The sequence below is a fragment of the Hemiscyllium ocellatum genome, chromosome 32 (genome assembly GCF_020745735.1).
Source record: "Hemiscyllium ocellatum isolate sHemOce1 chromosome 32, sHemOce1.pat.X.cur, whole genome shotgun sequence".
Lineage (NCBI taxonomy): Eukaryota > Metazoa > Chordata > Chondrichthyes > Orectolobiformes > Hemiscylliidae > Hemiscyllium > Hemiscyllium ocellatum.
The window spans coordinates 41,238,874-41,248,621 of NC_083432.1; the positions used below are offsets into that span (position 1 = coordinate 41,238,874).

Sequence of the window (9,748 nt, forward strand, 5' to 3'; positions counted from 1 at the left end):
CCTTACATAATGTTCACTATGCAGGAACACACATGGTCATATCAAGCACACTAAATAACAGGTCAATCAAAGAGCCAGATAGTACAACAGTTACATACAAAAGGATGATTAAATGAAAGACACATAATTAAAACAGTACAATGCTATAATATACCTGAATATTAGAGAGACTAATAGATCATGATGATAAACTTGCTGTAAGCCTTCAGTGTGCCAAGCAACCTATAAAGGCTGCAATGATAATTCACAAGTATTTAGATGGATCGGTCTGATAGTTAACTAACCTTTCAAAATATTTTAGTATGATGAGTTTATCAAAGATAGCAAAGATTGCACAAATCTGGATCATGATGTATTCGGAAATACCTTCTAATCTTGGAAAGCAATGCTGGTTTAAAGTTCATAGATTGACTGACTATTAAGGTTGGATACAGTAACCTGCAGGTAAAATGGCTTCATAAACACAATCTATATTCCACACATTCAGAAGTGATGAGTGCATGCAATTTTTTTAAAACCACATTTTTAAACAGCACTTGTGCCATTTTAAAGAAGAGAGCGAGAGGTAGTTCTGGTTTCCTGATCAATCCCAGAATCAACATCACAAAAGGCAGATTATTTGATAATTGTCACATTGCTGTCCATGAGAGCTCTATGCTACCTTGCAACAATGACTGCCCTTCGGTTCAAGGTAGCCTGCTTGCAGACATCCTTTAGTCAAGAAAGACTCCAGAAAGATTGCTGCACTTCTGAAAGATTCTATTACTGCACTAACATTTTCCCCTCTATGTGCTCCTACCAGTGTAATATGCTTTGATTTAATGTAAAGCAAAATATTTCTCTAAACATAAACCAAAGTCTTTGCTGTAGGGATTCTATGAAATTCTATGAAAATAATCAATGAAATTATGGACAAAATCTTTACTGTACTTTTTGCAGCTAATGTGGACAGTTTAAAAAATGCATGCATCAGCTATTATACTTTATTGATATATATCACAGTGGAATCCAATGGGATAATACAAAAGTAACACATTCTGGATATTAATAAAGGGCCATTGCATTTGATCATACAACCTGCTAAGTCTCCAAGCCATTGTTGCAATTTATCATTCCAATCCTTCCTGCATGAGGTATATAGCTTAAGGTCCATCAAACTCTGTCTCAGGCTTAATTCCTGATCTTTGCCCAGATCATCAGAAGTTGCAATGCCACACATGACCTCAGTACCTTTCAAGTAGTGATGGGAAAAATATAATTCACCAAAGCTCCTGGTCACCATCCAGTGACCCCAGCTGGAAAGTGCATGTGTGACTGTTGGCTGAGGACCTGCTGACATTCACTGTCTAGACATGACGTATTAAGATTGGCCATATGGGTACATAGCTGGTAGATAGCCAGCTCCAATAGAACCATTTCAATAGTGGACATTGAGGAGAAAAAAGAAACCATTCCAGGCACAAAATTAAAAGAAAATTATAAACAACTTATCTAAGAAATAGATCTTCTAAGTCTTCTGTACTTAAATCTATGCAATTCTAATTGACAATTAATTTTGATATATCTGAAAAATATTTTGTATTTACACAATGAGGTCATTCAGAAACATTCCAAGGTGTTTCACATGCAACTAATTTCTTTAGGTTTTATTGCTGTTGTTAAATGGGTGAACCTGGCCTCCATTTTGTGCACAGCAAGCTACAACAAACAGCATTGATAACCATCCGTATCTGTGTTGCTCAAGGGAAGGATGTTGGCTGTCTGGGTCTTCAACATTCACTTGAACCAACACTAGAATATGCAGGATGGAAATATATATCGGAGCAGAGACTGTATTTAATAGAAACTTTGGTTTGCTGGGTTTGCTGAGGTAATTGTAATACTTCAAAATATTACCATCATACACGGAAGTATTATGAACACTCCAAATTTGTAATCTATGACACATCCAGAATAGCTTCACGTTCATTTATAAAGGTTCCTGCTAATGGTTGCCTCTTTATAGACCTGTGGCTTAACTACTAATTACAGAGAAAAGGATGGATTTCCCAGTGAACATAAAATAATGGAAGTACATTGAATGGATGGAGGTTTAATTCCTTAAGTTTCCAAAGATGTACTGCAAGGTTAGTTTTCAGGTGGTTGGCATTTGGCATTCACATCTGTCTTCGGTCAAATAGAAACAAAACACCAGAGACACTGGAAATCTGACATATAAACACAGGGTGCTGGAGAACTCGGCAGGTCTCACTGTGGAGAGAGAAACTGAATTAATGTTTCAAGTTTGCCAGACCTGCTGAGTTTCTCTGCTTTTTAGATTAGATTACCTACAGTGTGGAAACAGGCTCTTCGGCCCAACCAGTCCACACCGACCCGCCGAAGAGTGACCCACCCAGACCCATTCCCCTCTGACTAATGCGCCTCACTCTATGGGCAATTTAGCATGGCCAATTCACCTGACCTGTTCATCTTTGGACTGTGGGAGGAAACCCGAGCACCAGGAGGAAACGCACGCAGACAAGGGGAGAATGTGCAAACTCCACACAGTCGCCCGAGGCTGGAAGGGAACCTGGGATCCTGGTGCTGTGAGGCAGCAGTGCTAATCACTGAGCCACAGTGCACACCTTCAGCTAGTATTTTGGTATCAGTGTGTTATACACACAGAGGAGAAAGAAAATAATTTATCGATGTCTAACTAAGTTAGCAAGATTGACATGAATTGGGTTGTTTTAACTTAATTGGGATCCTTCTGGTGGAATGGGAATCCCTCTCTCTGAGCTAAAAGACCTTAAGTTCAGGTACTACATCAGGACTATGATGGTCATGGAGACGTGTCTTATAACATGTCCAAGCAGGTTAATTAAAATTGTCAGGTTTTATTAGAAGTGAAGACGTACAGTCCAGTATGGTAAGGGTTGGAGGTGCAATGCTGAATACTCCCATCAGTTCAGATGGCTTTTGGCAACTTTGAGGGCATCAAAACAGGAACTGAGAATTAGACCAATTTTACGAAGTACTTTGAAGCCACAAAGGACAAACTACAGATTCCAATTAACAAAAAATTTTACAAAATTGAACCAAGGTGCAATCCCCTGAAAAAAAAGTTTTTTTTTAATTTTAGAAGAAATCTCACTTGAGACTGGCCGGTGACTTATTTTGAAATAGAATGCTATGTACCATAGCGTTTTTTTTTCCTTTAGCATGGATATGAATGAAGTGGGCGAAAGAAAGGAAGGCCATTTCTTTGAAGAGGAGAGAATTAAAATAAACTCCTACACATTTTAAATAAAGATTTCAGTTTGATGAATCACCCCTTGGTTACTCATTTCACACTGGACTATTCTGACGAAGACAGTTGTAGGGGGAGCGGGAGCTGGCATTTTAGATATAATTCGAACCCTAATCTCCCTGGGGGCCCATCCCGCTGTCTGACCAAAATTCAAACGCACACCCCATCCTTTCGCCAGTGGGAGGTGCAATACTCAGTGGGTCACTGCAAAAAGACAGACTCTAGAGGAAGGTGCTGCGCACGGAGGAGTATGTAGCGCTAGGGAGAAGATGCAAACAAAGTTTGACTTGCGGTTTTTAATATTCATTTCCGTAAAATGGAGATGAAAGCAACCAGGCAGGTTAGGCGCATATACACAAGGCCAGTATAACCTGCAGAAACTACCTCAAAAACACAGAAATGGCTCTTCAAGAAATTCCAGGATAGTATAACAACACAAGGAAATATATTTAGGGAGACAGAATAAAATTAATTAAATAGAGTGTTGGCCGCGAGAGGTGGTTGGTCAGGTTTGCACTCAAGAGATAAGGTAAAACACACGGACAAAAAAAAAGATTCAGAGAAAGGGGAAAGCAGTGAGGCAGAAAAAGAGGGGAAAAGTAAATGTTGTAAGGCAGGATATTTATGTACAGGTAGATATTTAACGATGGTGCAATGGGCCATAGGTGTCGATATAAACTGTCAACAGAGAATAAACTCCCCAGACACAGAGGAGGAGTGAAAATGGGGGGAAGCAGAAACAAAAACATAGTAAAGTTCCGAAAATCCAAAAGGGAGAGAAAATATTCTTTTCGAGAAAATACATTCGAGAACGGAAAATGTCTACATTGCAGCAAAGCCCAAACTGTTGAAGTTGTTGCTACAAAGTGTAACTTCAGCACAGAATTATATGGGGAGGGGGGTGATCTTCTTGTCAATTTCCTTGCATTTGGTTACTCTAATCTTGTTCAAAAGGTTGACGAAGCATCGCTCAAAATCGCCAGTATCAATCAATTCTACAAGAAATATTTACAAGAAAATGAAAGAAGTGATAAGGATAACTCGTCATAAAGCACAGTGCATGCTGCCAAAGCAGTGAGTCGGAACTACTCAAATGTATGTACACTTTCCCCCCAACTGAGATTCATAGGTTGACTGTAATTCTTTTTTAAAAAATTGCAGCACGTAAATTAAACTGTAAAAAACAATCAATTTGAATTTAAAAAGAGCATGTCGTTCTTTGAAATTTTTACGTTATGCATTCTGCACGTTACGAATTCAAGCCCAACCCAACCCCTCTAAAAAAAACTATGCTCTTTCTCTGTGTAAAAAGCAGAATTGCGATGCATTGTCTCTTTTTGCAAGTGATCTCGACTCCCATTTCCTACATGACACCGGTTACCACACTTTGACAAGACTTCCTGGGCTTGTAGAGCGTTTCTGCTGACGCTCTGGGGGCGTGAGGGGCGTTATATCAGTGCTGGCTCTTTCCTATTTGCGTCTAAATTCTTAAAGATGCGGCAATGTTTATTTTAAAGAACCCTAGTCCTTCTCCCGAAAAATAGTTGGGTAGACGATGCAGGCATCGAATTTTACAATACGCCGACCTTAGGTTCTGTTAAAATTGCATGCAAATTCTATTCTAGGACTAGGTATCTAGTTGATTAGGAGCTGACTTGAGACAGATGGTAAAATGTAAGGTTGGGTTTTGCTGACGGGACTAACGCAGTCAAAAAATACAACAGCTACAATTGTGACCCTCCTCGGGTGATGCTGAAGAGCCCCTGATGCTGGTAAATCCAACTCCCTGTGGGGAATGTATTCGGCGAGAGTTTGCCAGGGATCAGTCTCCTTCTCTTTGCAATCTTCCCGAGGTCCAGGCAGACTCTCTTGTAGAGCGAATTTGATCAGAATATTTGGCGGAAGTTGCAAAGATGTCAAGAAATGAGAAAGCGGGAGGGTGGAGGGAAGGATTTTGAAAAATGAATTGTACATCGTGTGGTCATGGAGAATCGAATGAAGCGCTGGGCGTGTATGTGTAGCTTGCTTGGGAGGGTGAACACATTTAGATTTGTATATGCGTAGCATCATTTCTTATGGTTTTATAGATCTATCCTACTTAATATTATTAATGTTGTACTCCGCGGATCATTGGTGTTGCAAGAGGTGATGAAGATAATCAGAATCTATATTGATCTTGAACTTCCCATGAACTGTCACATCTTAAGAAAGAAAAGCAAAAGAGATAGGGTCTTAAGCGTTTGCTTTTTGTCCAGTACTTAATGGGTTAACTGGCTTCGAGTTTACTGGTACCAATGAAGTGGAGCAATGAATCTCAAACCTCTGTGTGGACCACATACTCTTAACAGATTGGCTGTGGTACAGGAACATGTGCACATACACACGCAGCAACAGGCTCGGGGTAATGAGGGAGCAGATTAAAATTTATAAACCTCAAACCGAGTCAGTCACCGAGGCAAGTTGCTGAAATAGGCAAGTGGCTGAGAGTGCCGTTTTGACCTGCCCTCAGTTTGAGTGAATATGTTACAAATACTTTAACATCCCCAGTCCATGAGCGATCCACTCCCTACAAAGAGTGCTTGAAAACTGTGTCTTTAAAAGGAGTCATCCTCGATTACAGGAAATTGGGTGTTTCTGAAAAAAGTGAGTGACAGGTGCGCCTTCAGGTCTGTTTTCCAAGGCAGATTCAAGCTACAGTTTATCACAGCCGATCGCGTTCGGAAAGAGTGGGAAGCCACCTGTGTCACCGAACGGTTTTTACATTAAAAACAAAGTGTTTCAGATTCGAGGGGAGTAGGTATATCTCCTGAGCTCTACCATTCAGTCTCTTTCAAACCCGGATTTCAACCGCTGGGGGTGGAGACGGAAAAAGGGGCACATTTTCAAATGTATGTATCACTCCCGCTCGCAATGACAAAAGCCTGAGCAAACCGTCTGTGCAGACACTGGGGAGAGGGATTGAGAGGGTCTGTGCAGACACTGGGGAGAGGGATTGAGAGGGTCTGTGCAGACATTGGGGAGAGGGTCTGTGCAGACATTGGGAAGACGGATTGAGAGGGTCTGTGCAGACACTGGGGAGAGGGATTGAGAGGGTCTGTGCAGACATTGGGGAGAGGGTCTGTGCAGACATTGGGAAGACGGATTGAGAGGGTCTGTGCAGACACTGGGGAGAGGGATTGAGAGTGTCTGTGCAGACATTGGGGAGAGGGTCTGTGCAGACATTGGGAAGACGGATTGAGAGGGTTTGTGCAGACACTGAGGAGAGGGATTGTGAGGGTCTGTGCAGACATTGGGAAGAGGGATTGAGAGGGTCTGTGCACACACTGGGGAGAGGGATTGAGAGGGTCTGTGCAGACACTGAGGAGAGGGATTGTGAGGGACGGTGGCGATTTCAAATGCAGTTTGGATGTTTTAAAAGTTTCTGAGTCAGGGTCGGACAGCAGATAAACAGTTTACGGCCAAGACACGAAATTGTACTCTTTGCGAGTCTTCCCCCAGCCCGGGTTAGATTAGAGGTCAATTTGAAATAGTCTCTTAGCTAAAACACTGATGCTAACCTGGAGTTTGGACTGCCGTTCCTGTAAGGAAATTTCTCTAATCCTGACATCTGTCTGACTTCACCCAAGGTAAAATTGCCTCGATCGGGAAAAGAAAAGCCCATAGGCCTGGAAGTTCATAACCAAACTTATGGCGCTCAAACCGATGTTGTCCAAAATTCATGAGCTACACGGGCCAGGTATAGTGAACCCGGAAGGGTCAGTCCTTCCTCAGGCAGTTACGGGGTCTCCCGCCCTTTTGAGGCGTCCGGACAACTGGACAGTGGGGGCTAAAAGTGAAATTCTCGCCGGTTTCACGAAATTGACAAGGCGCGCTGACTTGGGAATGGGGAATAGGTTTCGTCTGAAAGGAACGCTGTGTGTGTGTGTGAACAATGGGGAAGTGACTCTCTCTGGGAAGACGGCGGAACGGGGTTTGAAAGAGTACACATTCGCTCGCCAAAATAAAACAACACGGGAAGCGGTCAAGCAATCCCCCTCCCCTGAACCCACACCCTGTGTTTCTGTCAGGGAGGAGTTAGCAAGGCTTCCATTTTTATTATCTGCCGTAGAAATTATCATCTTCAGTCTAGAAGCGGGCAAAAAGAGAGAGAGAGAGAGATTGTGTTTCAAGTTTGGAAACCACACGCGCTCAGCGTAATCCTGAAACCCAGAGATTTGGTTTTGAAGAAGTTAACCTCAGACACGAAATGAAGCAAGTGTTCCGAGTGAGTGAGAGGGACACAGAGAGAGAGAGAGAGAGAGCAGTGAGTGTGGTGCAGGTTTGACCAACCTGAACCTGAGACCTGAAATCTCCACGAGACTTGATGTGTTCCCTCCTGAAGCCGAACAATTCGGACTCGGGTCAGTTCCGTTCGAGTTTTAGACTCGCCAACTCGGATGGGGGAGTGACACAGAACGCCAAATAAACAAGAGCTCGGCTGTAAGAAGCACTCACCTGCCCTGCTTGGTGATGATCATCTCGGTCTGGTGTTTGTGAAATTTAGCCCAAAGCTGGTAATTGCAGAGGAGAATCTGCACTTTCCCGGCCGCCTGCAAGCCCGGCACGCCGTAGATGGATGTCCGCTGGAAGGAGGGAGCGTACGGGGCCGAGAAGGAGTCAGTGCCCGCTGAATAGACCTCGGCCCCGGGGGCTGGGTAGCTCGGCGCTCCGGGGACCGGCGCTCTGGTGGCGGGGTAAGGGCAGTTGGATAAAGTTGGACTCAGGAACCTGCTGGCGTTGCCCACCGAGATGCCAGCCGCCGAGATGTGTTGGCTGGGGTACGGGAGAGGGACAGAGTCCGGGTTGCTCTGGCACTGGTCAGCCGCTAGGTAGAACCGGTCCTGCATGCCATACCTCAGCTCGGGGAAATCTTGCATGGGTTTGGTATTCCTCTCGGCGTCTTTGCTGAAGTTCTCACTGGACTCTGGCTGGTTCAACATGCTGATGGGGAAACTGGAGCCGGAATTTGGAGTCGATCCTCCCATGGACTGTCCAGAGAGAGAGAATTAAAAGGAATAAAAAAAGTGAAACTTTTGTTTTTAAGACCAAAACAAACAAAAAAAAGGACCCTGAGCGTGATCACACTTGGAGATTGCTGTTGAATGTAATAATGTCCATTCTGGTTCTAAAGTCTCTGGTCTACCAACCTCCCAGGTACCAGCTCCCGTTAAATATTACAGGCTGCAGCCTCAGGGTCTTTCTAATCCGATTGGCTCAGTCCTCATTAATAGGCAACATCAACCCGCTCCTCATTGGCTCCCTGTTTGTATTTGCATAGTCAACTCTGATTCGTCCAATCACCCTCTCTGAGGCCCGGAGGAGGATGGGGGTGAGAGGATGAGGGAACCTCGGGAGGGAATGGAGCAAGAGGGTTTGGTGAGGGTTAGGGGGAAGAAAGTGAGTTTATAAGTGAATCTTTCATGTGAAATATATCAGTCAGCAATATCCGCAGTGGCAGCAGAACAGGAAGAAAGAGGAACTGACTCTAATGTATTTTCTGGGGACAATTGAGTCTACACTTTGGGGGTGGGGGGGGGGGGTGAGGGCTGCGTTATCACGGTTTGGGTGCAAGAAGGCGAGGGTGCGGGATTGGGCAGCTTTTCAAAGCGAAACAAAAAAATCTGTCGAGGCGTCCTACTGCTGCAGGGCTAGAAGGTCTCACCTGTCCCCGGAGGTGTGTCAAACCGTATCAGAATAGTTTTTTTGTGTGTGATTTGAAGGTATCGGCTCCGTCGAGACAGACGGAATGGCCTCTTTTTGCACTGGAAATGCGATTAATTTTTTTAAAAATGCTGTCTCTAAGACAATTCCGAGGTCGGCAACCTTTCTAATCGAACACCAGGCCGGAACTCCTGTGATCAATTTTACTTCCAACTGAGCATTCAGTGAAACATGCACCATTTAGCACAGGTCGGATTTTCGCCTGTCATTTCCGTCTTCTGTTATTTGTAATTTCCCAAATACTGAAATAGTTTATTCCATTTGGGTTTAAACGGTTACTTGACTGTTCTCGATGGCTTTGATCTTACACATGATCCGCTCCCTGAGTTCAACTGTTACAAACAATGTCGAATTCATTTGAAGAATACCAACTCTTGGTTGTGTGCGTGATCCATCGGTATTAAAAAAAAACTCAATTTCGAAAATTCAATCAGATCGTTGCGAGAAATAACATGAAAAAGAGTCACCACTCTCATCGTTTCCAAGAGTATGGACTGGTGGCCAACAGAAAAAAAGGGGAGAGAATCAATATCACACACACACACACACACGCACAGACACACACACACGCATACACACACTTACACATGGACACACACACGCACAGACACACACACACGCATACACACACTTACACATGGACACACAGACACGCACACACACATACACATGCACACACAGACATGCACACACATACAT

General features: G+C 43.7%; 1 protein-coding gene across 1 annotated transcript in view; it reads right to left on the bottom strand.

Moving 5' to 3' along the window:
* tbx21 (T-box transcription factor 21) overlaps window positions 1-8,482 on the bottom strand; it is a 43,603-nt gene extending 35,121 nt beyond the window's left edge. The window contains exon 1 of the mRNA XM_060848515.1: window positions 7,784-8,482. Coding sequence (XP_060704498.1) covers window positions 7,784-8,313 — 530 coding nt within the window. The 5' untranslated portion in view covers window positions 8,314-8,482. The remainder of the gene's footprint in view (window positions 1-7,783) is intronic.
* Window positions 8,483-9,748: the final 1,266 nt, after the last annotated feature.